This window comes from Marmota monax, unplaced genomic scaffold (assembly GCF_021218885.2).
Source record: "Marmota monax isolate L192 unplaced genomic scaffold, Marmota_monax_Labrador192_F-V1.1 WCK01_AAM20220418_F8-fsc00338, whole genome shotgun sequence".
NCBI lineage: Eukaryota > Metazoa > Chordata > Mammalia > Rodentia > Sciuridae > Marmota > Marmota monax.
Genome location: NW_026693035.1, coordinates 462,707 through 490,010, shown reverse-complemented (window position 1 = coordinate 490,010; position 27,304 = coordinate 462,707). Strand labels below are relative to the sequence as shown.

Genomic DNA, 27,304 nt, shown 5'->3' with positions numbered 1-27,304 from the left:
GGAGTCCCCAGGCAAACTGACTTCATGGATTCACATTTCCAGGCTGAAACCGGCCCCACCTCCGACCGAGGTAGCCCAAGCTGACCGTCCACCACTGTCCTCCCACAAATACATCTGCTCCACCACATCTGAGAATCTTTTAAAGCTACACATCTCATGCCTGAGGGTTCATTTCCCCGTTCCCGAGGAGGACCTTCCTCAACCTGAGAAACCCTCACAACAACATGCCTCACTCCAGTTCCACCCTTCTCTTTGCCACTCTCCTGGCATCCACTTCCCTCACACCTACTTCATCTGCTTCGTCAGACATCCCAGATTGCTCCAATAATTGGGATTTTCTTGTTTTGTGCCTTTCTTGTTTTGTGTATTATAAATTCCTGCAGAATCAAATAGGCAAAATATCTAATCAGACCTTTAACCAGCCTCTTCTCAGGGATTACCAGCTACTTGCTACCTCGGCGGACACCTATCCCTTATGTGAAGGCCTCACCAACGGCTGACAGAACTTCACCATCGTGGACATGGAGCTACAAAACGTAACTCGACTGGGGAACCTCACTAGCCTGTCAACCAAGGGTTTCTAGGCCCATTCGCTCTTGTATGCCTCCTCCTGACCGCTGGTCTTTTCTCAGCCAGTCCCTCTCATTGGACTTCTGGCCCGAAGCTAATGTGGTGTTTTCTCTCCCCTCTTCTTCTCCTTGCCTTCGGGTATCTTTGGTGTTTTTAGGCTCATCATGTGGCGCACCTGGTTCGTGGAGGCCCTCCGACAGGACAGCTGGCTGATTCCCCCCATTTGCAGGGACAAGGATTGGATTGAGACTATCTATGACCTAAGGCTTCGAGGAACTTTCATCAATTTCAGCCCCAAGGAAATTCACATTTTCAGCGCCCTGGCCTTTACAGCTATGCTTCTCTTGTCCCCACACCCTGACCATCCCTCCCTTCCTTCACATTGTCCCTCTCCAGCAGGAAGTAGCCAGAGGACCTCATCGCCCTACTCCCAACACAAAAACAAAAAGGGAGGAATGTTGGGTGTGTGGGAGACTCCCTGCTGAAGTTTCCGTCTCAAGAGAACATCACCCCTCCCCCTCCTCTCCGAAGGGGGCCAAGCCAAAGAGCACCAAATTCAAAAGTTTTCTCGACCAGTCCCTGCAGGACATAGTGTCTGCTTACTGTTCCTGAGTCACCCTGCCAATCAGCACCCGCCACATCACCTATGCAACCCTTCTTAAACAGAAGCTTGCAAGCTCAAGCTCTCTGCCCTCCTCCTCTCCTCTCTCTGCTTCTCCTTTTCTTCCCCTTCAGGCAGCACCCTTCCCCAATAAAATCTCTTGGTTGAATCTCCATCTCGGCTGAGTCACTCACCTTTCAGGGGTAAAGCAGACTTCCCCCAGGAGGGAGAAGGGGGCCATAGCTGGTATCCTGGTATCCCCAGAAGCAAGGGTGTTTTGCCTTTTTATATGCCCTGGGCTTCCTTTGTTCTCCTGCTCTCTTCCCCTTATCTCTGGCCTTGCTGAATACATGGCTGGGCCCAGGAGATGCTCAGTGGGATGGCCAAAAGGTGAGAAGTAGGTGGATGGGGGAAGGGCCAGATGGAGCACCCCAGGACACATTAATCAACCACTGTATGGGAGGGGCAATTCCTGGGACAGGTTACCTTAGCAACAGGTTGGAGCAGGGGCAAGTTCTTTTTTTTTTTTTTTTTTAACATTTCTTCCTTAGGTGTAGGTGGACACAACACAATGCCTTTATTTTTATGTGGTGCTGAGGATGGAACCCTGGTCCCCCTGGTGCTAGGCAAGCGCTCCACAGAGCCACAATCCCAGCCTGGGGCAGGTTCTTAATAAGGGTGGAGGAAAGGCTCTGAAGGAATCAACATTTCAATCCCTCAGGGGCCAGTCTCCAACTTCCAAGACTCAAACTGGCCTCCTTGATCCGACCTGACTGCCTGTCTAATTCTGGCTTCACTGGCAGCACATGAAAATGAGGCACTTTTCCTGATCATTTGTAATTTCCAGTGTGTAGACTACTGGTCAATCTACAAACTGACTTGAGAGAGACACTCCCACCGGAGTGATGGAAAAGAAGTCTCCCGCGTCTGAGAAAAACTGTTCATTTTCCTAAGGACGTCTCCCTAAACTTGAGCTGCATTACGGTCCAGAAAACTGTCTCTCATCACCCTCCTTTGCCAAAGTTATTTCTGGCCTTCTTTGGCAAAGTGCTAGGGTCCCAGTTTGCCCTATGTTTGAGAACTTTGGAGGATTCAGACTTAAGGGCATTACTGCTTTCCATCCTTCCAATATAACTTCTGATTATGATGAAAGAAAAAATTATATATGTCTTCACCTTTTGTGTCTATTTGTTGTCCTGTAGACTAAAGGAATCTCTGGAAGGTAAGCGGGAGATCTACTGATTGTTAAGTGCATAACAAATACCCTTTTCCTGGTGGAGTTTATGGAAGGGGTTGGTTAAAATAGAGCACCTCCCTCTTGTAGCATTAAAAAACAAAAACATTGAGTTCATCTGAGGACAGGAACAGTCATGCGAGATTTTAAATAGGCTTGTGAAGGCTAACTATGTGAACAAAGGGAATCTGGGTACTTTTTACTAATCGTCCCATGCCTTTATTTCAGTCCTACAATCTGAATGGCTAATGTCTGATTCAGGAGGCACCCTGGAGGAACAGGTGCAGGGGTGGAGTGCACGAGTGTTGTGCGGCTTATACAAAGGCGAGTTGTTATTAGCCTTTCCTCTCAGTGACTCTTATCAACCAGTCACCCTGGATACTTAGGGCGATAGGAGTGGGGTTGGAGAAGGAACATTTGAATTTCACCCAAGAGTGGCCCAGGCTAGAATTTTGCAGTCGCTCCTGTCCTTTTATCCATCTCCGAGCATCCAAGGGTAGACCAGATCTAGAGATGCTGTGTACTTATGCCAATCGCTCTCAGGCCTGGGCAGAAAAGTAGGAAGTGGCTTTGGCAGGACCCAACATGCCTGCTCTGCACAGAACAGGTGATTGGGAGCCGCCTAGGTCAGGAAACCTTACACCCAAGTCTTGAAGAGTGGCAGCTGTACTAACTGCATTTAAGTAGCCAACAGGTACCCACTAGCATCCTCCAGAAAGAAAGAGATGCACCTCAAACAGATGTAGGGTGCATGGAGAGGAGCTTACCTTGGTGTAGATCTTGGTGTGACCTCCAAATATGATACTGCCAGTCACCAGTGATGAGTTCTCCTCTCTCACATGTTAAAAGTTTAAACATTAGAGAAGCACACCGAGGCAAGCATATAAAGCAGGGCTTATTTCAAAAGCGGTAACACAGTCTTCTCCTGGGAGGGAGAAGGGGGCCATAGCTGGTATCCTGGTATCCTAAGAAGTGAGACATTCTGCTTTTTTTTTTTTTTTTTTTTTTTTTTACATATCATAGGCTTCCTTGGTTCTCCTACTCTCTTCCCCTTATCTCTCCTTCCTGAGTACATATGACTGGGCCCAGGAGATGCTTGGTGGGATAGCCAAAAGGTGAGCCCAAAAGGTGAGAAGCAGATGGACTGGGGAAGGGCCAGATGGAGCACCCCAGGACACATTAATTAACAACTTTATAACTCCCTGTAGGGAGGGGCAATTCCTGGGACAGGTTACCTTAGCAATAGGTTGGAGTAGGGGCAGATTACCTTGATAAGGCCTATCTGCCTGTCTAATTCTGGCTCAAGAGATAGGAGGAAGAAGGGAAGACCCTCAGAGAGCAGGATGAAATGCAAGGTCCAAGGGCCTGTGGAGTGGGGGAGTCTGGTAGACTCTGCCTTTGAAAATCTCTGCGAAGAAGGGCAGGGGAGAAATTGAGTCTTAAGTAAGGATCAGGTCAGGACTGACCAAGGTGAGAACTGACAGAAGCTGGAGGGATGTGGGCTCTTGCCCAACAGGGTGGAAGGTTCCAAGGCAGGAATTCAGCGATGGATTCTCTAACTGCCTTCCCCTCATTTGTTTTCTACTCTGCTCTGGAACCTGAAGACTGAACTCTGAGGGCTGTGTCCCCTAGCCATAGGGCAGCACTGGCAGGTGACAGGGTGCAAGAGGTAGGACTGGGCTTTCTCCTTGCCCAATCCCCCAACGTCCCTCAATAGTCACAACTGCTACCTGGTGACCCCATGTCCACACCTCCAGTTCTCCCCTGACTCAACAACATCCTACTCTATCCTCTCCTTCAAGCATAAGGGTGGCAAAGGCTGCCAGACTGTGGTGCCTCCATATTCCATTGCTTCCTTTTACCTGGTGATGCCACTGCTCTTGGTTAATTGTTAATTATCCTACTTCCCCTTGTTTGGAACTCTCCTGGGGTGAAGGTTGCTTCCTCTTGAACTTGACAAGTCAGGTAGGGTGGGGAAAGGGTTTAAGCCGGCAGTACAGGTTCAAAAGCTTAGATACCCATAAGACCAGATAGAGGGTGCCACCTGGAGAAAGGTGGTGGGGAATGGTGGGTGCCAAGAATGGCGGTGCCCAGCAAAGTATAGGCCCTATATTGCCTGAACTTGGGAGTTTTCTCTTTGTTGTTTTTTTGGTACCAGGGATTGAACTGAGCCACATCCCCAGCCCTATTTTGTATTTTATTTAGAGACAGGGTCTCAATGTGTTGCTTAGCACCTTGCCATTGCTGAAGCTGGCTTTGAACTCACAATCCTCCTGCCTCAGCTTCCCCAGCCGCTGGGATTACAGGTGTGTGCCACAGCCCAGCCACTTTGTTTGTAAAATGGAAGTCAATTATAAATTGTTAATTGTTAATTTAAAAACATCATGAGCCAAGTAGTCATAGCAAGGAATCAGATTCAGTTGGAAAGTGGCTAGGTATGCTCTGGGAAGGGCAGGGCTTTGGGGCTGCTACACTCCTCCCTTTCTGAGAGAGGTCTGAATGCTTCTCAAGTTCCAGAAGCTCACCAGCCAGGGGCTGAGGTTCTCGAGTGGACATAAATTATGTCAGGCAGGAGTGAAGCTCCTCTGTTCCCCAGCGGTTGCTGCCCTGCCTCGAGGGTCCAAGGCGGGGCTCATCACCGAATGTACTAAGAATATTGGTACACGGCGGGGCTCATCACCGAATGTACTAAGAATATTGGTACACGGGAGCGGGGAAAGGAGGTTAGTCCACACCATTCCAGGCTGAAAAGAGCCCCTAATCTCTGTAGGAGCCAGAGCTCACCATCAGACTCCAGCTCTGAGGCAGACTTTGGGATAGAGTGAAATGCTTGCTGAATCCAGGTTTTGGGATCCCCACACCTATTATGACTTCGGCCTCCTCGTGGGCTGCCCTCTATTTCCCATGGTCCTGACCACATGTTCCTTCAAGTGTAGCCTCCGCAACCCCAGGAGCTTCCTGCATACTGATGCCACGATTCATTGGACCCTTTAGTCCCTGACCCACAGCCCCTCACACTGACACTAGTGGCCTAGGAAGGGGGTGTAATGGACCTGTGGGCACCTGGTCCATCTGTTCCAGTCCTGCTCTTCCATCGCTCAAGAGATCGACTATCCCTGCCTTTGTCAGGGTCTACCAACACGCACGCCAACCCGACGGCCCCACAGGGGTCAGCGCCTTCCTTCCCAATCGCGGAGTCCCGGGAGTGTCCCCTGGACTTGTGGGACGGGCCCAGCGCGGGTCCGGGCACCCAGCAGGGGCTCCCTGGATATTGGATGGATGAGGCTGGCCGGGTTGGACACGCAGAAGATGCTCGGAGAGTTGGACCTCGTGGGTGTACCCAGGGGTGGCACTGGGGTTTCGCGCTGGCGAAGTCGTGGGTGCCCCGGAGCCTCTAAAGCGCGCACCGCCCCCGCGCCCGGCCAGAGCAGAGCAGCACCGGCTCCTCAGGATCCCCGACCGCGCGCCGGAGAGCTCCGCGTGACCGGAAGTGCCTCCTCAGTGGGCACGGACGGGGCGGGGCCAGCGGGCGGCACTTCCGGTGCCCACGCGCCGCCGCCGCCGCCGCCGCTGCCGCCGCTGCCGCCGCGCAGCTCGCGGCCGTCACTTTGTGTAGAGCGGCCCGGGCGGCCCGCAGGCCCTGGCTCCGCGACCGGCCCGCGCTCGGCCGGCCCGGCGCGCGGTGAGTGGGTCGCGCGGGCGGCCGTGGCGCGGGCGGCGCGGGCTGGTCGGCTCGTGCTGGGGGCGGCAAGGGGCGGGCCGCGCTCCCTCGAAGCCCGGCGCTGGAGGCCTGGCGGGGCCGTGGGGCGGCCGCGGCGCTCGGGGCCAGGGCCTGGCGGGGCCGCAGCCGCAGCCGCGCGACCGACCTTCCTCTGCAGCGCCCACGCCCCGCGAGGCCCGCGGACCCTCGCCCGGGCCTGCGCATCACGGGCGGGCCCCTACCCCCAGGGCAGGTCCAGGCAGGCACCACGGAGGGGGCGGGCTGAGGAGGACACGCGCGACACCTCAGGAGGTATCCACGCCTCCTCCGATGTGGTGGCGAAGGCTGGGCCGCGGCCGCCCCCGCCCCCGGGGACACACCCATCCAGGAGGGGCTGTCATAGGAATGGCTTCTGCGGGAGATGTAGGTCCGATTAGCCCCCTGGAGGGCGGGGTTGGAAGCAACTTGTTCTGGTGCCCCAGCCTGCTTTGTGACCTTGGGGGGGTGGGCGTCTCTGATCTTTCCCTGATCTGCAAATGGAGGCCGGCTGGGCTGCTATGCTAAGTCATCCGTTGCCAGTAGGTGGGTAGGGGACCTCATTCCCCAGGGTGGGTAGGTGTGGGAGGGTATCCGATGGAATCTGGGGTGTCCCTGTGGCCACAGAGGTGGGAGTGGGGCTGGCTTTTGGTGGAAGTCAAGATGAACTGGGGTAAGGGGAGGTATAGGTACCCAGAGGACCAGCCCCCTACCTCTTCCTGTGTAGAGTAACATTGACACTTGGTTTGGCCCAACAAGTATTGGCAGGTCTGGGGAACTGGCTGGCTTGGCCAGGGGCCTCGGATGGTGCCCATGTATACACCTGCATCAGTAGCAAGGAGGTGGGGGTTGCTAAAATCCATGGACAGACGATGAGGTTGGTGGCAGCCATCTTCCTGACAGATCAGAAGACCTCATGGGCCCCAACATCAGTGTGGCTACCCAGAGGGAAAGAGGTTGACTAGTACAAGTGCACCATGCATCTCCCACACGTGGATTTCCTTGGCTCTGGGACTTTTGTGGAGTTTTTTTTTTTTAAACAGTTTTCAAACTTTTCTCCTTCTTGCAGGAGGCATCACCCCCAATTCTAAAAGTCTATGGCAACATATGCTAGGGTGCAGGGCCCTAGTGGAACTGAGTGACCAAGAAATGAAGCTTTTTATCTGACCTTTGTGGCTTCTGACCTGGGATCAGAGGTCAAGGAGAAGTGAGCAAAATGAGTTTCCAGAGGGCTGGTGGGCTGGAGGAGGAGGAGGTGAGAGTGTGGGTCTGAGGAGACAGGGAGTAACCAGGGCAGAGCTGCAGGAGTGTAAACTGACCCACCCCCGAGTTCCACTCTGTTCTGAATCCTGGGTCAGGGCACAAGGGGTGTCTGGCTCTGCTGGGCACCAGGCTTGTCTGCTCAGGGTCCCTAGACATCTGCAAGAGTTGGATTTCTCTTTCCTCTGGTCACCAGTGGATGGACTTCTTGGGAGAAGGAACTTTACCTGCTATCCTCTTTGTAGGCAGAGACTCTGCTGCTTCTGAGGTGTGTTCTATCTCAGAGAACCTCCCCTCCCCCAGTGTGGTTAACCTGTTCTGGAACATGACAGTAAGCTCAAACACCGAGCTTTAAAAATTCTGTTTTATCACATTAATGATAGATTTTGGGGTCACTTCCTCAGTAAATACTGGAGTGCTTATTCTGTCTGGAATGGTGGGATTCAGAGAGGAGCAAAGGGAGCTCCTACTGTTCCTCAGTTGACTGCTCTCAGGTAAAGAAAATGTGGGTGCTGCCAGGGACAAGAACAGAACTGTGCTCAACAGTGGCCCAGGGTACAAGATCATCAGAGAAGGGGGAAGAGAGTTCTAAGAAAAGAGGGTGGCACATGTAAAAGTCCTGAGGTGGTGAGTGTGGGACCTGTGTATTCCCAAGCCACGGGCTCTCTTCTTTTGTTGGGTCTCCATATATAACGACCTGGCCTGGAGGAGTCTGAAGTTGTTGCTCCAGGTGGTGATCTGGTAGGAGATGCTGTGCTGGTGCTTATATACTTAGCTTGATTTTACCACCTGAGACCTAAGTGAGAAAAGCCCTCTCTGGGTGTGAGGTGGGTGGCATTTGGGAAACCACTGCTGAGTGTTCTCAGTGTGAGCGCCTACCAGGGCAAGATATGCACATGTGGTCCTATGTTTTAGGCAACTTTCAACACCAGGGAGCCAGAGAGATGAGGGCTGGGTTCTAGGAGAAGCAGGACGCTGGACTGGCCCTCTAGTGTCTAGTTCTGAGACCTGGGTGGGTGGGGTAGAGATTTTGAATCTAGTGTGGGGGAACCAGTGAAGAGGGAGTACAACCATCAGGAGAGAGATGGTCTTTAGATGCTAGGGGACCCAGCCCCCAGACTTCAGCAGACCTGCACAGATACTGTGGCCATTGAACTATGGGTTTTAAAACAGCTGTTCAAAGCAGTTTGGAAAACGAGTAGATGCTGCTGGAATAAAAGGGAAAGGATATGGAGTAAGAGTCAGTCTCTGAGCAGTTTTCCCATGTGTGCCTATGGAACAGTGTTCTCGTGACTCTGGGCAATTTTACACAGTGTGGTTTAGGTGTTTTGCTGCTGGATGAGCTGGGGTGGACCCAATGTCTAGTGTGGCCATGTGGCCTGATATTTTGGGATCTTTCTGGGACTCATGCCTTCATCCCCCTCAGGATTCTGGGTTGGACTAGGTTGCTTTGAAAATGGCCCTGTTCAGATCTCAGACACTGAAGAGGCAGGTGCTGAGTGACAGACCCAGTCTCAGGTTCATACCCTAAAAGGAGCCACAGAAACCAATTTATCCAAACTGTGACTGTCCTCACCTGGTGAATGTGCAACTGTAAAGGAGGAGTGGTCCCAGGGCTCCCAAATTCCCATCTCCCTGAGCAAACCCACCTATGACATCTGTGGGAAAGCAGAATCTTGGCCTCTGGGGTTTTGGCATTTTATTCCTTAAGATTTTGTGACACCTAAGCTTAAAGAATAGGGGGTCACAGAACATTTTGTATTGCCTGTGCTGGCCCACTGATGAGTCTAACTCCATGGCCCACTTAACCTTTCCCAAATGTCTTGGACAGTGAGAGGAAAGGACAAAGGAGAGGGCAATGCCTACTCATGGCCCTTTATCTCCCACAACAGGACAGAGTCTGAACTGCTGGCTTCTCGCTGCTGATCTCACCTTTCACCTGAAGAGGCCAGTGAATCCCTCATCCTCTCCTCCCACCCATTGAGTCTCCCAAGTGTCCACAATCTGGTTGTGCTTGGGCCCCGCCTCTGACATTCTCTGCTGGCCTGGTTCATGTATGCTGAAGACTGGGTAAGTATCTGTTCTCTGTATCAGAGGGGCTGTTTCTTGTAGACCACCCTTGGGCTGTGTTGCCTGGATTCAATGCTTCTCATCCTTGAGGATAAAGACTTAGGATAAATACTTGACTCACTCCAAAACTGGTAGTAGCTCATACCAAATGGTGAGAAAGTGGAGGCCATGTTTCAGGGGCTATTCAGGCAGCCTTTCTGGGTGCAGAATGTGCTGATTGCTCAGCATAAGATGGTAGGTAGAGCCCCGATTCTCCCTCAGCTCTAGTGACTTCACCTACATCTCCTGCCTTTATTTCAGACTTCGTGAAGACTTGCTCCCAGGGAAGATGGCAGCTCTTCATACAACTCCAGATTCCCCAGCTACCCAGCTGGAGAGGGTAGAGGATGGGTCAGAGTGTGATTTTGACCAGGAGGAGGAAGAGGAAGAAGAAAAGGGGAAAGAGGTGGAGGAGGAGGAGGAGGAAGAAATAGTAGTGGAAGAGGAAGAAGAGGAGGACATGGCAGAGGTGGTGGAGGAGGAGCAGGTGCAGGAGGTGGCAGAGGTGGAGGTGGAGGCAGAATTGGAGGAAGAAGATGACGATGACAACGACACGGAGGAGGTGATGGCAGAGGAGCAGAGTCCGGGGTTGGGGACCCCTGAGTGTCTTAGCCATGGTGGTGATGCCAAGTCCCCAGTTCTTCAGGAAGAGGGTAAGAAAAAGCCAATCCTTGGGGGTGGAAGTGAAAAGGGCTGGTGTGGGCCATGCCAGGGACTTGGCCGTGCCAGAGAGTGCTCTGGGGCCCCCTAGGGTAGAGCTGGAGCTGGAGTGGCAGGGGCTAGGTTTTGAAATGTGGGAGTAGCTAGAAGCTCTAGCCTTGCTTGCTGACTAGGCAGCAGTTGACTGAGTGACCAGACCAGGTGCTCATGGACAGCTGACCCCTAAGAGGTTTTCCCCACAGCCCTGCAGGCTTCCCAGGTTACTGCTCAGGATGAGGATCTGGAGGAAGAAGAGGAGGAGGAGGAGGAGGAAGAAGAAGATGAGGATGATTTTCTTACAGCTGGGTCTCAGGTGAGCTTCTCTCACTCACCTGGAACTTGGGTAACCTGGGCAGGGTTTCCTCAGGTGGGCTTTACACGTTAAGTCCTGAAGACCTCAGAGCAGTGGCAGTGGGATCCTCAGGTAGGGCCCAGGCTCTCGCCAGGACAGGGCTGCAGGTCTCAGGCCCAGGGGATATGGTTCTGTTTTCCTAGGGTATGGCCCTTTCTAGGCTACTGGGTTGTCTTGAATGTTTCAGTAGGCATTCGCTTACCTGCACTGTGCATGGTGACTTCAGAGGCCTGGCTGTTCCCCAAAGTCAGATAGCTCCCTTTACCTGGAGTACCTGTCTCCTACTGAGGTTCTGCTTTCCTGCTGCCCAGTGAGATCAATCACTGGTGCCCACATGGTTTAGTTGGTGCCACTTGTCTGCTCAAGAGTGGACCTTCACACTGTTGATGTTGCCACAGAATTTGCTTGTGAATAGGGGCTACAGGGCTTGTTGTCTCCTCACCTTGATGTGAGTCTCGTTTTTGTACCCTGTGAGCTGGATCCTCCACCCTCTCTGAACCCAAGTCCCTGGTCTCTAGATGGGATCAGGACCCTACCTTCCAGGGCCAGGGTGTAGCCTGAAAGCCTTTAGTATTTCTGGGCATCTGTAGACCCAGTAATGCATGGGATGCTGACTATGTCCCATTGAGATCCATGTTTTAGGGCTTTAGTATGTTCTCTCTGACTTTATCATGTGGGCTGTGTGGGGGCTCCCTCAGCTTCTAACCAGGGCAGTGTCTGGGGCTGTTTTTTCCCAGGGACTAGTGACCTTTGAAGATGTGGCTGTATACTTCTCTCTGGAGGAGTGGGAGAGGCTGGATGCAGACCAGCGGAGCCTCTACCAGGAAGTGATGCAGGAGAACTATGGGATCTTGGTGTCCTTAGGTAAGGAAGGCCTTCTGTTCCTTATAGGCAGCCTCCTTACAATGACTACAAGGGGCTTAGTTGTCTGAGGGGGTGCTTCTTGAGACTCAGGGTCTTGGAGCAGGGAGGTGCTGGGTCTAGCCTACTCCCAGGAACCTCGGGACCACTGTGGCCTCTGGTAGAGGTCAGTTGGGTGTCTGAGCCAGGGCACTGTGTATTATGGAGCTGCCAATCCTGCTCTGGGCACTGTGCTTCTTGGCCCTAGAAGCTTTGACGGGGGAAGGCAGGTGAGGGCATCCTGCAGGTGAAGGAATATGGGGCAGGGCTTGGTGGGAGGAGAGGAGGTTGGTGAGGGCAACCAACGAATGGAGGTATGCACAATCTCCTCCAACAGTGTGAGGTAGGGAGGGCTGGTCTTGGAAAGGATGGAGGAAAGGAGAGGGTCTGTTCATAGATAGGAACAGCTGCTCTGCAGCTGCCATCTGTTTCTCTCCTGGGCAGGATACCCAATCCCCAAGCCAGATCTGATCTTCCACCTAGAACAAGGGGAAGAACCTTGGGTCCCAGATAGCCCTCACCCTGAGGAGGGAGATATCGTCACTGGTGTCTACACAGGTGAGTATGAGATGGAATTTTGTGGGGTTTCTGCCAACACAGCTGCTCAGAGCTGATGTCTTTACCTTAGGTCTCTGCAGACCTGGTATCTGGTTCCTCTGCTGCCTTTGACAGTTTCAGTGCTGACTGTTGGAGTGTGGGGTGGGTTCCATGGAGATAGAGCGCTCACTATGTACTAAGCTCTGCTCATGTCTCTTGGGTCCTCTTGGTTCAATTCCACGGAAGCCCAATAGCTGGAAGGTTCTTAGAGAACCTTAAAAATGATCCCTCTCCCTACCATGGAACCTGGGATTATTATTGTTATTTTTAATGTTTTTTACTTTTGGTACTTGAAGACAGTGGTCAGGACTTCGGCTCAGAGCTGAGGCTATGTTCTAGGAGCCTAGCAGAATGTTAGTGCAGCCTTTCTAATGCTGAGACTTTCGTCAGTCCTCTGGCTTCTCCACCCATTTAACCATTTCTGCAAAAAAGTCCCCCTCAGCCTTCTCTGTCCTTGCCAAAAGTCTAGGCAGACTTCTGTTCTGGGTGGGCAGCTTGGGGCCTTCTGGAGAAGAGATTTTGGAGTGGTGTGTAAAGAAGACGTTTGGGGTGGTAAGTTTCTCTGGAGGCCTTGGACCTAGCTCTGGCTCCATTCCTTCAACTCTCTGAGCCCTCCTTTATTCATCTGGAGAATAAAGAATATGAACCAAGCCCATGGTTTCCAACCTGAGCATTGGAACTCTTGGTTGTGTTGAGGTCCAGTGGAATCACAGTCACTTTCAGTGTTCAAAGTGTGCAGTGGAGGCTTTTGCCCCATGGGCATCTGTGGCTTGAGCTGCGGGTATGTCAGCACAGGAAAGGCTCTGAGTAGACCTGGAACAGCCATACAGGTGTTATACAGAAAAACACACTGTAGTAACATTACACATGTCCTTATCAGAGCATCCTCACTTGCAGTGTCATCTTTGTGACAGCTCTGGGCTGTGCAGGCCAAGGAGGGCTTGTCAGCCTCCCTTTAGACAAGGAAATTGATTTTTCAAGAGGTAGTGAGGCCTTGGGCTCTGTCTGCAGTACCCCTTCACTGCCAGGTACCCTTCTCCTGAGTCTCCAGGTTCTTGGGACCCTCTTGGGATCTTTCCTGGGCTTCAGAATTGGAAGGGTTCCTTCTGGCAAAAAACAGTGCTGCTTCTCTGGGATGAAGGGTTTGCTTCCTCATTTCTAGGCCAGTGCTTGGTAAGAACAGGCTCTGTGTCTCATTCATCCACCTGTGTCCATGGCATTCAGAATGGGTGTGGTGAGATTGATGGCAGCTTCCAGCAGCCTCCAGGTGCTGTGCCAGCCAGACCAAGCCTGGCACCTTGGGGATCCCAGAAGGCCAGCTGATGACTCTCACCCTCTCGGCAGCTGGCTTCTGCCCCTCTTCTGAAAGTGAAGGACAGAAGAGAAATACAAGACCCAGGATTGAACCAGCTTAATCATTACTCAGGAAAGGACAGAGATGAAGTTTAAAAGGCAGAAGAGGTAGAGACACACACTAAGGTGAGAAAATCCAGTGATCAGCAAATACTGTCCAGCTGTTCTGGAGTCTGAATATGGCTGCCCCCAATAGACAGGCACAGCTGTTCCCCTCCCTCACCCACAGCAGGCAGAGACTGGCCCCAGGCTACTGGGGGTTCTGCTCACACAGCTGTGAGCACCTAAGGAGACCTCAGAGGCCAGTCCATTAGGTTTCACATAGCCATGCCCCAGAGGGGACCTTGGCTATCACTGAACTCCCCTTTCTTTCTTCCAGCCAGGCAGCTTGGGTCTTATCTTGCCCTAGACCCCTGGGCTTGGTGCAGAGGAAGGAAAGGAGTGCGGGGACACCCTGGCAAAGAGGCAGCCTTTTTAGTGCCTGGAACAAGGGGCTGGTTCAGGTTTCCAGGTGCTGGAGACTCTGACTGGGGTGGGGATAGGAGGGTGTAGTGAGAGGAAGGTAGGCCTGTCCCCTGACCTGGGAGTGCTTTTGTTTTCTGAAATCGTTTTGAGGTGGGCCAGGCCTTGGTACCATAACCACACATAATCTGCGAAGGAATTGAGGCCATAGAGGTCACTGGCATTTCTCAGGTCACTCACCAGTGACAAGGAATGGCCTATCAGAGGAAGACTACTTGCTCACAGGCCTGTCGCCCTGGCCAAGAGCACAGATCCCAGTTGGAAGCCTGGCTGCCTTCCCAAGCTTGAGCTGATGAGCTAGGCTGAGGCTGATGTCTCTGATGTCCTCCCCCAACTAGGAGGGGAGGCTGCTGATGCCCACCAACCTGGGCATTTCATCCTCATGTACCTTCTTCCTCGTGCTACTTCTGACAGTGGCAGGGGCTCTTGAGCCCAGCTTGAGTTTCTGTGTCTGGATAAAGTTTTGCAGGGTGGGGGTGGGGGTGAGCAAGAGCAGGTACTGATCTTATTCAGGGAATTTGGGAAGGGTTATCTGAAGGACAGAAGCCCATAGCTTTGACTTTTCCCAAGGCCAGACCAGCTTAGGCCAGGAGATAGGTTTCCTGGCCAGTGTGTTTGGGTGTTCTGAGTGTCCCTTAGCCACCTCTGTAGCAGCTGGAGGCATATTCCCTTGCCCTGTGCCCAGAGCACTTCCTGGAGGTGTCTGGGGGTTTCTGCCATTGGGTCACCAGACATCAGAGCGTGAGAGCCAGCTTCTTGCAGCTAGTGCAGGGCCTGGGCAGAGCAAGGGAGCCTGCTGCTGTCTGGGTTCTGGGTAAATCTTGGTCTTCATGAAGTGCAGGATCACCTTTACTGTCTTCAGAGGTCTCCAGGCCTGCAGAGTACCAAGTGCTAGTGACAGGGTAGCTCCAAGACAGCTCATACCCCAGCCCTGGAGCCTCTCCTATCCCTTTGCCACCTTGCCCTGTTGGAGAGGAGAACTTGCCTGCCCAGGTGCAGAGGGCTAGTTAGTAACCTGTCTGGAGTTAGGGATTGGGGCCCAGCCTTCTAGCGATCTGTAGCCATGTGTGCCTGGCAGTAGAAAAGAGACACAGCCTAACAGCCCAATATTTGAGAGAACAGAGTCTCAACAACAGGGAAGATAGAGAATAAACAGCAAGGGGGAAGCCTTGGAGAATCAACAGTGACACATGGCATGGGTGGCACCTGTGTCCAGTTGTAATGCCTATGTAGCATGGCTACATGTACTTTATAGCTGTTTACTTTTTTAACCCTTGCAGCATTACCTCAAAATGAGATTACAGATGAGGAAACTGAAGTTACATGACTTGCCCCAGGTCCCACGTACAAATGGGTTTGGGACCCCAGCAGAGTTGGTTCCCTTGGCTGCCCCTCAAGAGACAGCAGGGGAGATGTGGTAAAGGGGCATCAACCTATAGGAGAAGACCTGCCATGGAGCATGAAGTGGTGAGACAATGCTAAGATCTGTAAGAACCCAGTGTGTTCAGCTTTGAAGGGGAGCCCAACATTGTCCAATAGGACTTTTTTTAGGGGGGAGGGGAGTTCAACTTGGGGGCGCTCAACCACTAAGCCACATCCCCAGCCCTTTTTTTGTATTTTACTTAGAAACAGGGTCTCACTGAGTTGCTGAGCCCCTTAAGCTGCTGGGATCACAGGCGAGTGCCACCATGCCCAGCTCCAGCAGGACTTTTTAGAAAGCATCCATGACTAGATGTTAGGAGGAAGGTGGGAGAAATGATGGTGACAACCCACAGTCCTGGGGTTTTCATTCATTCTCTTGACATCCACCTGCGAAGGGGCCTTCTTTAGATTGCCTGCCCCAGCTCCTGTCACCTAATACTTCCTGGTAGGCCAGAAACCTGTTTTCACTGTGTTTGACATAGATTATGAAAGTGTCCTTGTGGCCAAGCTCTGATAGGTTCTCCCTTCCTAGATAGCTGACTTTGATTCCTGATCTGCTGGTGCATTTTATGTGTAAATCCTGTGGTCCCTCAGGCTCTTCCCAGAGGCCTAGCTAATTATCACCCAAGGTCAGATCCTGGGAGCAGGTGTTAGGTGCAAGAAGGTGAAGTGCCAGCTCCAATCCGCAGAGCTTCTCTACTCTCTCCTGTAGTTCTGGAGGAAGTAGCCATGCTCAATCCTCAGGGTCATTGTTGGAATCACTGCCTGTCTCACTGTCCTCCAGCTATTGAGGAACACACCCCATATACTTTTTTATTTGAGTGACTTGTCTGCCCCTTTTGGGGTCTGACAAGTAGAGCTGATGAGTCCTCACCTGGATCTATAAAGAGCTTTTGGGTCTTAAAGCTAGAAAACACCCTGCAAACTCTGTCCCTGGAGTGACTGTTACACTGGACTTCCCCATTCCAGGGCCAAAACCTCTAGACCTTATGCCACTTTAACAGCAGAAAATAAAGAGAACAGAGCCTGGTCTTGGGGTCTGCTAGTCTTGGGATTCCCCAGGTTCCCTCCCAATGGCCTGATACTTCCTGAGATCTCCGGTGCAGCCAGCTTCAACTTTCCTGGGATTCAGGTGCCCTTCCCCCTGCTCACTGGGTGTGAGTGGTGGCCTGCAACACCTTGCTGAGCGTTTAGGTATGGCCTCACCACTTGTCCTTGCTGTTGGACAAGTACCCATGCCAGCTCCAGAGGTAATGGTGAGCTCCCCCAAGTATCTGTCAGGATTGGTCCACTCTACAGAGCCAGGTGGGGTGGGTGGGTAGGGGCTCATCTTCCTGGACCAGCAGGCATTCCTCTTGTTCTTGGACTCTGGGGAAAGGTGCTATTAGAGAACCCTCCCTGTTCCTGGCAGTGAGGTGGTTCTCGCTGGCCCTGGTGTCCAGCTCTTTAAGGCTTATTAATGCAGCAAAAGGTCATTGATCCTCAATAGGTTCTGATGGTGGACTAATCCATGCAGAAATCTGCCAAGAAATTGTATTTGTTCAAGTGTGAATTTTCCCTGTTAGGGGGCTCTAATTAGAAACTACTCAAGACTCTTATCAGAGCCAAAGGGAAAAGGCTTTTGATCTGACTGGCCCAGATTGCCTGTCCTCCAGCAGCTCATCCCTGCCCTAAGGTGTGTGTGCTCCAGCCTTCTCAGATTTGGGGAAGAGTTGCTGCCAAAGAAGAGCACCCAGTGAAAAGGAACAGGGACTTTTTTTTTTTTTTTTTTTTTTTGCCATGCAGGACACACTTGTCATTCAGTGGGCATAAGTGGCAGTTAGTGGTGAACTAAGGCTAATGATAAACTTTTAAAGCTTATGTTTACTACAATAGCACAGTATTACTAACTGTAGAAAAATTAGTATGAAAAATAATATAACCCATTTTCTTGTCCCTTGTATGATCCATGCATGCTTTTTTTTTTTTCACAACTGCAGTCAGGCCTGTGCCAGTCTCTGGCTTCACTGCACCTGGCAGTGTGCTGTGCTTTCCCATGAGACTGTAGGTCACCATAGAGAATGTCATACAGAACAAGGACCTGGCATGGTGTAGCATTTGATGTGAGGGAGCCAGCCTAGGCTTCTGAGAATCCATAGGCTCTGACCATCTCAAGGGTACACTTAGCAGTCCAGGCTCCCCCAGCCAGGTGACAGCTAAAATGGGCCAGAGTCTTAGCTGTAGACCCAAGTGGGCTGTAATGAGTTTCCTAGGCCCTGGCTATTGAAGCTTGAATCTTCCAGTAGCTGGGATCTGAAGGGCACAGTACAGTGTACAGGAGAGCAGGTATGCAGTTGCTCTGAATACCTGGCGCTGCCACAGGCCAGGCAGTTTCCTGTATGTCTCTAGTATGAATTAATGCTGATCCATACACAAGTTCCCCCTGTACATCATGGTGGCAGGCTGCCAGCACTGATTGATTTCATAAAAAGGAGACTACAGACTTGACTCCAGAAGGGTAGAAGGGAACGGTTGGGGTGCAGCTCTGTAAAGGAAGGGCAAGTAGCTGAAACTTGGGGTTCTCACAGTGTGCCCATAGTCCCAGTAGGCTTGGGGTTTCCCAAATGCACAGCAATTCAGGAAACCCAAGCTGAAGAAGGGTGGCTCACAGGGTAAGATGGGTTCTAAAGGGGAAAGGGATTCAAGAACCTGTGTGCAACACGTTCTGCTTTGGGAGAGGGAGGGAAGCCCCCTGGCTGCTGTGGGAGAGGGAGGGATGCTGAGCAAACCTTAGGTGCCTGTAAAGGTAGGTTCTGAGCACACTGAGGGTGCTGAAACCTCCAGGCTGCACTGCCCTCTGCTAAGCCAGCTAGGGAGGGGGCTGGCTTGGAAAACAATCCATGTCTCTTCTTTTTTGGGAACAGGATCCATTATGGGCTTAGCCTTGGGACTCAAAAGAACCTGCAAACAAGCTCACCACTTTGCAGTCTCAGGTCCTTCATAGGGTGGCAAGCCCTGGACGTTGCTCCAGAGGTGGAACTCTGACCTTTTTGGGAGGGATCCCCACATGGGATGCCCCACACCCAGAAAGTCCCCAACTGTGTGTGTGGCTTTATTGCCTCTGGAGCGGCCAGGATTGGTGGGGCAAGAATAATCTCTCACTTGGATGAGTGGAGATGCCTGTCCACGACTAGAAGGAAGCCCCATGTCTGAAAAACTTGGAGTCCCTTGGAGGCCATGATTTCTCAGGGCAGGCGCTCTGTCACATTCTCTTACCCCTCACTTCTGGTTTAACTTTATCGCCTTCAGGAGCCTGGTTCTGGAATGACGATATAGAGGACCACGAGGAGGAAGATGATGAGGACTTCCTGGCAGAGATGGCGGAGGAGGAGAACGAGCCACCAGGGCTATGGTCAGCGGCCTATGGCGTGGGGGATGTCCCTGGGACGTGGGGCCCTGACGACTCGGATTCAGCCCAGACTCCAGAGGAGTGGGGGCCGGACCCAGGCAGCCTCGGGGTCCTGGCGGAGGAATGTGAAGCAAAGCCCTTCCTACCTGGCCGGGAGCCAGGCGCGAACCTTCTGGCTCCCTGGTCGTTCTCCACTGCAGTGGCTGCTCCCACAGGGCGGCCTGAGACCACTTGCGATGTATGTGGCAAAGTATTCCCACACCGGTCGCGGCTGGCCAAGCACCAGCGCTACCACGCGGCTGTAAAGCCCTTTGGCTGCGACGAGTGTGGCAAGGGCTTTGTGTACCGCTCACACTTGGCCATCCATCAGCGCACACACACTGGCGAGAAGCCCTTCCCCTGCCCGGACTGCGGCAAGCGCTTTGTTTACAAGTCGCACTTGGTGACGCACCGGCGCATCCACACTGGCGAGCGGCCTTATCGATGCGCCTTCTGTGGCGCGGGCTTCGGACGCCGCTCTTACCTGGTGACACACCAGCGCACACACACGGGCGAGCGGCCCTACCCGTGCCCACACTGCGGTCGCAGCTTCAGTCAGAGCTCCGCACTCGCGCGGCACCAGGCTGTCCACACTGCCGACAGGCCTCACTGCTGCCCTGACTGCGGCCAGGCTTTCCGCCTGCGTGCCGACTTTCAGCGCCATCGGCGTGGCGGAGGCTGTACAGAACCCAGTGGTGACGGCCCGCGACAGGAGTCCAGCGAGGTGGCTGTCACAGTGGGACCTGAGGAGCAGGAAGCTGGGCCAGAGGAGCCTGAGGAGCCTGAGGCCGTTGAAACAGATGGAGACCCCGAATCGGAGGCCAGAGAGGAGGTGGCGGCGACAGCGGAGGCGCCTGCTCCGGAGAGCAAGAAAGACCCCGAGCCAGACAGGCGGTTCCTGGAGATGGGCAATGGCCTGGGGGAGGGCGAAGGCCCTTCCTCGCACCCACTTGGTTTCCACTTTCCTGTGCACCCCAAGTCTTGGCTCCACCCTGATGGCTTTCCCATCCTTGGCCTCCCAAACTTTGGAGAACGGCTACCGGCAGACGGGCGTCCCTTGCAGGGACCTTTGGGAACCCCACTGTCCCTAGTGGAGGGCACGGGGCTGGCCTGCGACCCTTTTGGTGGTGGCAGTGCTGGAGGCGGTGGTGGTGGACTGCGTACCTTTGGGCCCGCAGTTGGAGGGCTACTGGCAGAGCCGGCGCCCGCTGCGTTGGCAGAGGAGGAGAGCCCGTGGATCTGCTCGGACTGTGGCAAGACGTTCGGGCGCCGCGCCGCACTAGCCAAGCACCAGCGCTACCACGCGGGCGAGCGGCCTCACCGCTGCGCTGACTGCGGCAAGAGTTTCGTGTATGGCTCGCATCTGGCGCGTCACCGGCGCACGCACACAGGAGAGCGGCCCTTTCCATGCCCGGAGTGCGGGGCTCGCTTTGCCCGCGGCTCACACCTTGCAGCGCATGTGCGCGGCCACACTGGCGAGAAACCTTTTGTGTGTGGTGTGTGTGGTGCTGGCTTCAGTCGCCGCGCTCACCTGACGGCGCATGGGCGAGCACACACGGGCGAGCGACCCTATGCGTGCGGCGAGTGCGGCCGGCGCTTTGGGCAGAGTGCCGCGCTGACACGGCACCAGTGGGCACACGCAGAGGAGAAGCCGCACCGCTGCCCCGACTGCGGCAAAGGCTTTGGCCACAGCTCGGACTTCAAGCGGCACCGGCGCACGCACACAGGAGAGAAGCCCTTCCGTTGCGCCGACTGTGGCCGCGGCTTCGCACAGCGTTCCAACCTGGCCAAGCACCGGCGTGGCCACACTGGTGAGCGGCCTTTCCCGTGCCCCGAGTGCGGCAAGCGCTTCTCACAGCGCTCGGTGCTCGTGACCCACCAGCGTACGCATACAGGCGAGCGACCCTACGCCTGTGCCAACTGCGGCCGCCGCTTCTCGCAGAGCTCACACCTGCTTACTCACATGAAGACGCACCGTGGTGCGACTGGTGCGCCAGGGCAGGCAGCAGCGGCGGCCCCGGCGCCTAAGGCCGAGGCACCCACCAAGGGACTCTTGAGTGCTAATGCGAGTTCCGGGTCAGGGGAGCGCAGTAGCACCTTGCTGGAGTTCGCTGGTGGGACGAGCTTCGGCTCGGAGCCTGCGACTGCATTTGCGGGGCCCTCGGGTACCTATGAGGAAAGCATCATGTGAGGGGCCCAAGGCAGGAGGAAGTGCAACCCTCTAGGTCACCGGCCCCTCTCCTGGGCGGCTCGGGCGCAGGCTGCTGCGGGCCTGCCCCTTACCCTTCTGGCCTGGGAGTGGGGCCGAGGGTTCCAGTCCTGCGTGTGGTGCCTTCCTTCAGCCCTGGGTGTACTGCCTTCCGCCCCACCGCCTCGAGTTTCTTTCCGCCAGGCCCCAGAGGAGGGCGCCGTTGCCCTGGAGCACGAATGGCTGTGTGGGGCGTGCTCTGGAGAGCGCAGCAGCGAGTGGAGGCCGCCAGGGCTGGGATCTGCCATCCCTGACAAAGACTGCAACATCTCTGGGTCTATGCTGCCAGGCAGGGCAGTAGGGATGGTGGGCGAGGCTATTTATTTTACTGGGATTCCAATTTGGGTGGCCCAGGTAAGTGACTTAGGAGTTTGTAACTGGGTTTTACATCGAGGTCGGAGAAGCCCTTGTGTTGGGGAGGGTGGGCTGGTCGAAGTAAGAGCATCCGGCTGCTGGGGTGGGTCAGTGTCAGGTCCTGGCTTCTGGTGGGTTCAGCTGAGATCTTCTTTCATTCCTTAGTGGGAGATTCAGGGACCTTTCAGTGTTTTGTGTGTATCAGAAAGTTTTAAGAACTGCGTGGGTGACAAAAGGAAGCCTTATAGGTTTCCAAAGAACGGTGTTCCTCAATAATCCAGGAAGGAAATGGAAAAGCTTTGATTCTGTCAACTGTGGATATTTATTTCTGTCTCTTGTATGGCCTGAAGAATGTGGGAGGACAAAAAGCCAGAAACCAAATTTGTGGCCAGGGCTGATGGGTTATAGATATTCGCAGGGTCCCCAGAGAGTTTGAAGCCTTATTCTCTAAAGTTGTTCACTCGCCTCACTCCACCATCACTGAGATCAGCCAGGCGTAGCCTTGGGTGGGTTTTGATCTCAGTTTCCCAAGTAAGTCCTTTGGTCCTCCCACCTCTGGCAGCTGGAGATGGCACACTCAGACATCCTTGGGACACCCCATTCAGGCTCTTACACACCTGGGTCCTGACTTTCAATTCTCCGAGCTGCCACGTCTCCTGGAGCGGGGGGATACATGGAGACCTGCCCTTCTGAGCTCAGTGCTCATTTATATTAAAGCACTGAGATTGGTCCAAGGACCTTCCCCATGTCCTATACTTAGGGCCCTACAACCTTCACATGTCCCTTTGACTTTGCTTCAGTCATTCTACACTAGAAACGAGTAGTGTTTCTGTCTAGATTCACATTTCACAGATGGGTCAGTGGAAGCACTGAGGGTTTGGTGGCTTGCACAGTGGCTGCCCACAGGGTGGGGACCTGAGCCCCTAGCTCAGTGATAAACTAAGCACCCCCCTATGCAAGGCCCCTGCCTGGTGGATGCCTCACCCTCTAGACTGGACTGTTGGAAGCCACTGGGCAGCAGCTGAGGCACTTCTCATGTGAGGCCCCCTCCCTTTGTGCTTTTTGGGCCAGTGTGATTGGGGCCAGAGAACTGAGATTTTTAAAGTGACTGCATTCCCTTAGACCTAGTTCCTTCTGTTTTAGTGTAGACAGGCCTCAGGGGCTGAGAGCCAGCAGCCAGGCTGCTAGGGGCTGGGTGGGGTAGGAGGCGTCGTAGTTGGTGGGAGGGAAAGGGCCTGGGTGGTGGTGGTAAGAACTAGCCTGGCCGGAGTGAGGTGGTGGGGTGGGGTGGTGAGGAGGATAGGGGTCCCAGGGAGGGACCTAAGCAATGGCCTCTCTGTTCCAGGTTTCTTCTCTCCCCATGTCTTCTGGGACATGAGCCTCAGGAAGGGTCAAAGGCTGGGGGAGGTAGGGGTTGGGGGTGTCTCTGACCTTGCCCTAGTGGCCAGGGCCTGGCACTGTGCCCGTCCCTCCTGAGCCCCAGCTGCTTCTGCCCTGCCTGAGCTGTCTGCAGGAAGACCTAGCTTTAATAAAGAGTGGAGAAACAAGCTTTCTGCCTGGACTCTGTGCGTTGCCGCTCCTTGGTGCCCATCAGGGATGCTCCATGAGGCCTCAGGCCCATTTTATTTCTGCAAACATTTTTTAGTTTTCTTTTAAGAAACTAGAATTGGTCCCAGGATGGCACATGAGGATCTGCTCAAGATGAATTTGGCCCTGTGTTGCCTGTACACAAGTCTTGCTGGGGCTCCCCTACACAGCCACACACTTGTAATACATACACCTATCATGGAGCATTACTGAGTTTGCGGTTGTTTTGGACAGCCTCCCAGTGATCAAAGAAAGGGGCTAGGACCCCTTCCTGGTGGTCGAGACCCATGCCTGAGCCTTTCCTCCAGCCACAGCTCTGCCTTCCAGGTTCCATTATCATAGGCTAGGTGTATCCTTAGGTCCCCAAAACACCTTCCTTGTTTATTCTCACCACACAGTATCCCAGTGATCAGATTGTACTTTCCCTATGGACTTGAAAAAACAGAAGCTATGAAATGAGTTTTATTTACATGCCTGTGATTTAGAAAGTCAGGCATGATGGTGCACACCTGTAATCCAAGCTACACAGGAGGCTGAGATAGAAGGATCACAAGTCCGAGGCCAGCCTGTGTAACATAGTGAAGATCTGGTCTCAGGACAAAATAAAAACCCAAAATATGATTTGGAGGTATCAGAACAGAGCAACCTAGTATGTCAATTGGGGGGAAAAAGGCTTTTGCATGGTAGATGAATGCCAAATCCTAGTTAAAAATGGATAGGTTTTTGAATTTCAAAGTCCATTTTGAAAAGCTAAATATTTTCAATAAAGCTTACAACAGATTGTCTAATCAAATACCTTTTTAATTTATGAGGGGAGGATACCAATCTAATGATCATAGAAAAACAGTAGACACCCTTTGTTATAAGGAGGAGTGGAGCCTCAGTGACCTGTGAAATGTGACCTGCTAAAATGACACCGCCACCTCTGCCGTTCTCTGTTGCTGCTTCTCTCTTGCCCCTTTTCCCCAGCCACCTTCTTTTTCTGGTTCCTTTTTTCCTGACTTTTCTACTGTATCTCTTCAAACATTTCTTTCTCTCTCACACTCTTTTTCTTTCTCCTAACTGGTTACATATGGAATACAGTATTTTGAAATTTTGGGTTATATCTACTAAATAAAAATTTATGGTCCTTGTTCATTATTAATTTTTTCCAGATTATGAAACACATGCTAGTTGTAGAAATTTCATTAGTACAAAAAGTCAAGTACAGCTGGGTGAGGTGGCACACACCTGTAATCCCAGTGGCTTGAGAGGCTGAGACAGGAGGATCGCAGGTTCAAGGCCAGCCTCAGCAACTGCCAGGCGCTAAGCAATTCAGTGAGACCCTGTCTCTAAATAAAATACAAAATAGGGCTGGATATGTGGCTCAGTGGTTGAGTGTTCCTGAGTTCAATCTCTAGTAGTAAAAAAAGAAAGAAAAAGTATACCTTCTTCATTTACTGAGAGGCAATCACACATGCTGAGCTGATTTCTTCTGTGTATGTGGAAATAGCTTAAAATTAGAAACATTTTATGTATTTTCTGGCAGCTTGCTTTTATTTTTTCCATTTAAAACTATCTCACGGACATTCTTTTCTTACCCAACAGAGAGCTACCCCATTCATTTTACCCATTTTATCAGCCTTTCATCCCAAGGATGTACCTAATTTAACTACTCCTTGATTAGTGGGTATTTGGTTGTTTCCGGCTTTCCATAACTTCAATGCTGCAGCGTGGGTTGTTTCTATTATTATTTTTTTTTGGTGTCTGGAATTGAACTTGGGGGCACTCAAACACTGAGCTACAACCCCAGCCCTATTTTGTATTTTTATTTAGAGACAGGATCTTACTGAGTTGCTTAGTGCCTCACTTTTGCTGAGGCTGGCTTTGAACTTGAGGTCGTCCTGCCTGAGCCTCAGGAGCCTCTGGGATTACAGGTGTGTGTCACCCTGCCTGGCAGGGGTTATTTGCATATATCTTTGTGAACTTATGTAAACTGTAAATTTATAGGTTTATATGAGCTCAAACCTTAGAAATGATACTGCTGGGCCAAAGAACATGCATAAATTAAGTTTTTGGATAAAGCTAAATTTCTACCAAAAAGGGTTAAGTCCAGCCTAGGAGGGCACTGCAAATGCGCTAGTGGCTCCTGGCCTCCCTGACTGTGGGCACCAACAATGATTTTAATTTTTGATTTGTTCTCCATTTTATAGAGAGATGAGTAGCTTTAATTATTCCTTTTTAACAAATAAGTTATTGTTAAGACTCACGGTCTTTGCTGTTGTATTTCTGTGGCTGCCGACATAAAATATCCCCACCCAGTCTAGAGTCGTTTATCTCCCATCATGGTTCTCGCTATTTCTGTGTTGGTGTCCTGTGCTTCCTGCTGCAGCATCTCCCTCAGTTCCAAAGGGGACCCTGAATCAGATGATGGGCCAATAGAAAGTCCCATTTCCTTCTGTTCACCTCTTATTAATTCAGCAAAATCCCTGAACCCTTACCTAAGGAGAGTACCATGGTGGAGTTCCACAGAATGGCCATTCAGGGAGCATGTTTAATGCCCTCAAGCCCAAGTCCATGAAAACATTCTCATTCTCTAGCAATTTCAAAACTTCTGATTAGCAATCCAGTAAGAAACCCATTTTACATCATTGTGAACTAATGAATGTGTAGACATGTGCACACATGGACACACTTAATAAACCAATGATATTTTGGTGGAATTTTTATTCCACCTCAACTTATTTCATCTTTAATATATAAAGTGCTCATCTCAACTCATAAATCAGGACATGCATTGTGAAGACCATAGGTTGAATTTCTTTTCTTAACTGCAGCCCATCAACCCCCTTTCTGAGTGGCAGCTCTGGGAAGACAGGCTGGCTCCTGCATCAAAAGCTGTGGTCCAGAAGCCCTAATCTGTCTGCATCTAAGGATGTCCTGGCTGGGAAAGGGGTGGCCAGGACAGCATGCCTCTCCATAGGCCCAGAGGCTCCTCCTTCCTCCAGAGGCTCAGTATCGGGGTGGCTGCTAGGAATTCAGGGTTCACTCTTCCCTATTGTCCTTCTCCCCATTAGGTTCCCTTCAAAGGAAGAAATACCAGGAGAGGCAATAACACCTGCTCAGTGCCTGTGTCCCAGGCACTGTCCTGAAACTTTATGTTCATTAATTCCATTTAATCCTCATAAGAAATCTATTGATTACATTCTCACTTTTTAGATGAGGAAACTACAGGCATAGAAAGGCTCTGTCACCTGCCCAAGGCTTGCATGGTGTGACTCTAGCATGCCTATGGGCACTTCTGAAGGTGCTTTAGGGGTGGCCGTGCAAAGGCCAGGCATGGTATCAGAGCACACACAGGAGCCTGTGCAGCTGGGCTGCTTGCTGCAGGTTTGTGGCTCTAGCTCTGGACAGTGGTAGAAGAAGGGGGTTAGAATCTGTGTCTTGCCCATTGTATCAGTTAACTTCTGTTGCGTTATAAAAAAACGCTCTCCCAACACATACCCACGTGGTGTTTAACACAACAATTTTGTTATGCCTCTGGTTATTCAGGGGCTCAGGAATTCAGATGACCACAGCATGGATGGCTTTTCTCTGCTCCTTGACTTCTGGGACCTCGGCTGGTAAGGGACTTCTCAGTTGGAATCACTGCCTGGAACTTGCGGCAGGAATTTAGGACTGCCCACTGGCATATTCACAGGTAGCTTCCCTGTGTGGTGTTGTTTCTTCACAGCATGGTGGCCTTGGAGTGGGTGGATTTCTTATATGGCAGTCCTGAGATCAGGGAAGTTCCCACAAATAAAGCAGAGGCTTCATGGACCTTTTTGACTTCATCTTAGAGTCACAGACTGATACTCCCACCATGTTCTACTGCTTGAATATGATTTAAGGGAAGGGACACAGACCCTCCAGTGATCATTGGCAGGAATGCCCAAGAATTTCATGGTTGTTGTTATTTCTCTTTTTGGGGGATTGGGGGCTGGGGATTGAACTCAGGGACACTTGACCACTAAGCCATATCCCCACCCTATTTTGTATTTTATTTAGAGACAGAGTCTCTCTAAGATGCTTAGTGCCTTGCTCTTGCTGAGGCTGGTTTTGAACATGAGATCCTCCTGCCTCAGCCTCCAAAGCCCCTGGGATTACAGGTGTGTGCTGCAGTGCCAGTGCCTGGCCCATGGTTATTATTTTTAACTGCCATATCTGTCGTTCCTCAAATGGGTGTTAGCTGCCTAAAATAAACTGATCTTCATTTGGGTTTTTAGGGGGCCCTCAGCAGAATGGCTGGCTCCTCCTTTATCAGGAAGAGGCAACCCCAAACCACCACATATTTGGAGGAATCCTGCTGTACAGA

General features: G+C 52.2%; 1 protein-coding gene across 2 annotated transcripts; it reads left to right on the top strand.

The window, feature by feature from the left end:
* Positions 1-5,973: 5,973 nt before the first annotated feature.
* On the top strand, positions 5,974-24,115 carry Znf316 (zinc finger protein 316). 2 transcript variants are annotated; one of them, XM_046453788.1, is made up of 7 exons: positions 5,974-6,087; positions 9,294-9,471; positions 9,772-10,163; positions 10,413-10,522; positions 11,299-11,425; positions 11,906-12,019; positions 18,644-24,115. In XM_046453788.1, exons 2-7 carry the CDS (start codon positions 9,458-9,460, stop codon positions 20,971-20,973), a joined length of 3,087 nt encoding a protein of 1,028 aa, XP_046309744.1. In that variant the 5' UTR covers positions 5,974-6,087; positions 9,294-9,457; the 3' UTR covers positions 20,974-24,115. The 2 variants fall into 2 exon arrangements, with proteins under 2 accessions (XP_046309744.1, XP_046309745.1); XM_046453789.2 differs by lacking the exon at positions 5,974-6,087 and adding an exon at positions 6,337-6,687.
* The last annotated feature ends 3,189 nt before the right edge of the window (positions 24,116-27,304 follow it).